Raw genomic sequence first — 2,438 nt, 5'->3', positions numbered from 1 at the left:
GGTCCTGCCCCGCAGCCTGGGACCAGCCCTTCAGGCAGGTCTGGACTTGCTTGCTAGAGAAGGGTGCAGCCAGGAGAGCTGGGTGTGGAGCTTGGGGAGCTGGGGGTGGGCGACCGAGGTGGGGGGAGGAAGGGAGCGTGGCCTCCCCTGCCCCCCACCCCCGGGGAAAGTGAGTGCACACGAAATAAGAGTCCTGGGGCTGGCCACGGTCCCGCCAGCAGCCCAGCCCTGCTGGGTAGCCGGCCCACCTCTGCGCCCCGGACCCCGCAGGGTTCAAGGAGGCCCTCTGTGCACCTGGCCGCAGCCGGAAATGCTCGGCAGGCTGCTGGCGCGGGGACCAGTTGTTGCAGTCACGTGGCCTTTGAGGAAGGTCATACGTGGCTACTCGGAGAGCCCCCGATGGACGGTCGGACAGACAGATGCTTTGCTCCCCACCCCCAGGTCCCTGGAGCGGCCGGCCACCAGCAGGACCCACCCTCTCCATGGAAAGCCCTGCGCAGCGGCCCCCCGGTGATGGCCTCGGACAGTGACGTGAAGATGCTGCTCAACTTCGTGAACCTGGCGTCCAGCGACATCAAGGCGGCCCTCGACAAGTCGGCGCCCTGCCGCCGCTCGGTGGACCACCGCAAGTACCTGCAGAAGCAGCTCAAGCGCTTCTCCCAGAAGTACTCTCGGCTCCCGCGGGGCCTTCCCGGCCGAGCGGCTGACCCCCACACGAAGAGAGGGCTGGAGGACCGGCCGGCGCGGCTGCCCGTGGACGGCCAGGTGCCCTGCCCTGCCGTGGGCCGGGGCTGCCAGGAGAAGGCTCTGGGAAACCCTGCCGCGGGGGGCGAAGTTCTCCCTTTGCAGCAGGAGCAGACCCTCCAGGGGCAACATGCAGCCGCCGCCCAGCCTGGCCAGGTGCCCATGAGGAAAAGACAGCTGCCTGCCTCTTTCTGGAAGGAGCCTCGGCCTGTCCACAGCTTCCCCTTGGGGCTGGAAGGGGGCCTGGGCCCCGGGGAGGGACCTCCCTATGAGGGCAAGCAAACGTGTCAGGGCCTGGAGCCCCTGGCACCCGGGTCCCCCAGGACCCTGGTGGAGGAGCGGCTGAAGGTGCCAGCGGTGGCCCGCGGGGGCCGGATCAACACCTGGAGCTGCTGCCCCTTCCAGTACCATGGACAGCCCATGTACCCTGGCCCTCCGGGGTCACTGCCACAGGGCGCTGTGCCGAGCTTTGGCCTCTGGAGAGCGAGCCTGGCCTCCCCGGCGGAGCTGGATGGGCCAGGCCAGAAAGTCTACCGCCCAGTGGTCCTGAAGCCCATCCCCACCAAGCCTGCCCTTGCCCCGCCCATCTTCAATGTCTTCGGCTACCTCTAGCCTGGCCAGAGGGCTTGGCCCCCACTCTGGGCTTCCCCCCCCCCCCCCCCTCCGAGTGGTGGACGGTGGGCAGGGTGGTAGGCCGCTGGGCTGCACAGTGTTGGCATGACCTCTCCCTGCTGTGTGGCGGGGGTGAGGCAGGACCCTCAGGGGTGGGTCAGGACACCAAATTAGCAGCCCTGCCTCTCCTGCCCCAGGCCAGGGTCCACGCCATGACCTCCAGGCCCTGCCACAAACCAGGGTGGCAGGGGTGTCCCCATGACCATTGCCTGCCCGGCTACCCCTGAAGCCAGACTTTATACCTGTCTGCCCGCCAGCACCCCACACACCACCCTCCGCTGTTATTGTTGCCCCTTGTAAATATTGAGAGAGTTCAAAGAATAAAGACATTTCTTTTGCAGTTTCCATAGCTTGGGCGTCTTGAACTTGAATGCCTCTGTCCCCCACCCCCACCCCCTCCCACCCTGGGCCTGGGCCTCAGGGCCCCATGGTGCTCTGGGGGGATGAGGAGTCGGCACTCAGAGTAGCAGGGTGAAGGGGTGCTATGGGGCTGGGCTCACCTAGAGGAGGAGGAGGTGGGACAGGGGGGGACCCTCTGTTGCACCTTGGAGCAGGTGCTGTGTCCAGGTGGTCCTGGCCAGTCTGTGGTCTGAGGGGAGGGTCAGGCCAGGCCCTTGTGGACAAAGTAATAGGTTGTGTGACCAAACCCTCCTTCCTTTCAGGCATGGCCGCTGCTTGAAGACCAGTGGGTAATGCAGGTTGCGCAGGCCTGGCACAGCGGCTGGCACACACCAGGTGGCTCCTCCACAGGCAACGTGGGCAGGGCTCCAGTGCTGGGGGACCCCAGGCCAGGGAACGGCTGGGGCCTGAACTGTGCTCAGCTAGCGGGGTTCCTCAGTCCTCGGCTGAGCGTGAGCTGCTTGCTCACCGTGTCCACACACAGCTGGTACATGACACACCGGCCTGGGGCCATCCCTGGCTGGGACTCTGGCACCCAAACTAGCCAGTGGTGCCATGCTGGACAATTCCTGCCTCTGACTTTGGTTCCCACATCTGTAAAATGGGTCATGGGACTCTCCCCT

The 2,438-nt window shown here is 66.0% G+C and overlaps 1 protein-coding gene across 1 annotated transcript; it reads left to right on the top strand.

The window, feature by feature from the left end:
• Nucleotides 1–462: 462 nt before the first annotated feature.
• FAM181A (family with sequence similarity 181 member A) lies at nucleotides 463–1,721 on the top strand. The gene has a single exon (XM_004698775.2). It carries the CDS (start codon nucleotides 514–516, stop codon nucleotides 1,354–1,356), a length of 843 nt encoding a protein of 280 aa, XP_004698832.1. The 5' UTR covers nucleotides 463–513; the 3' UTR covers nucleotides 1,357–1,721.
• The last annotated feature ends 717 nt before the right edge of the window (nucleotides 1,722–2,438 follow it).

This window comes from Echinops telfairi, unplaced genomic scaffold, assembly GCF_000313985.2.
Source record: "Echinops telfairi isolate 266 unplaced genomic scaffold, ASM31398v2 ScPeMD7_18;HRSCAF=68, whole genome shotgun sequence".
Taxonomy (NCBI): Eukaryota; Metazoa; Chordata; class Mammalia; order Afrosoricida; family Tenrecidae; genus Echinops; species Echinops telfairi.
This window is presented reverse-complemented; position numbering and strand designations above follow the sequence as displayed.

Excerpts from the sequence above, each read along its gene's own strand:
- FAM181A (XM_004698775.2), top strand. The coding sequence starts at position 514 with ATGGCCTCGGACAGTGACGTGAAGATGCTGCTCAACTTCGTGAACCTG.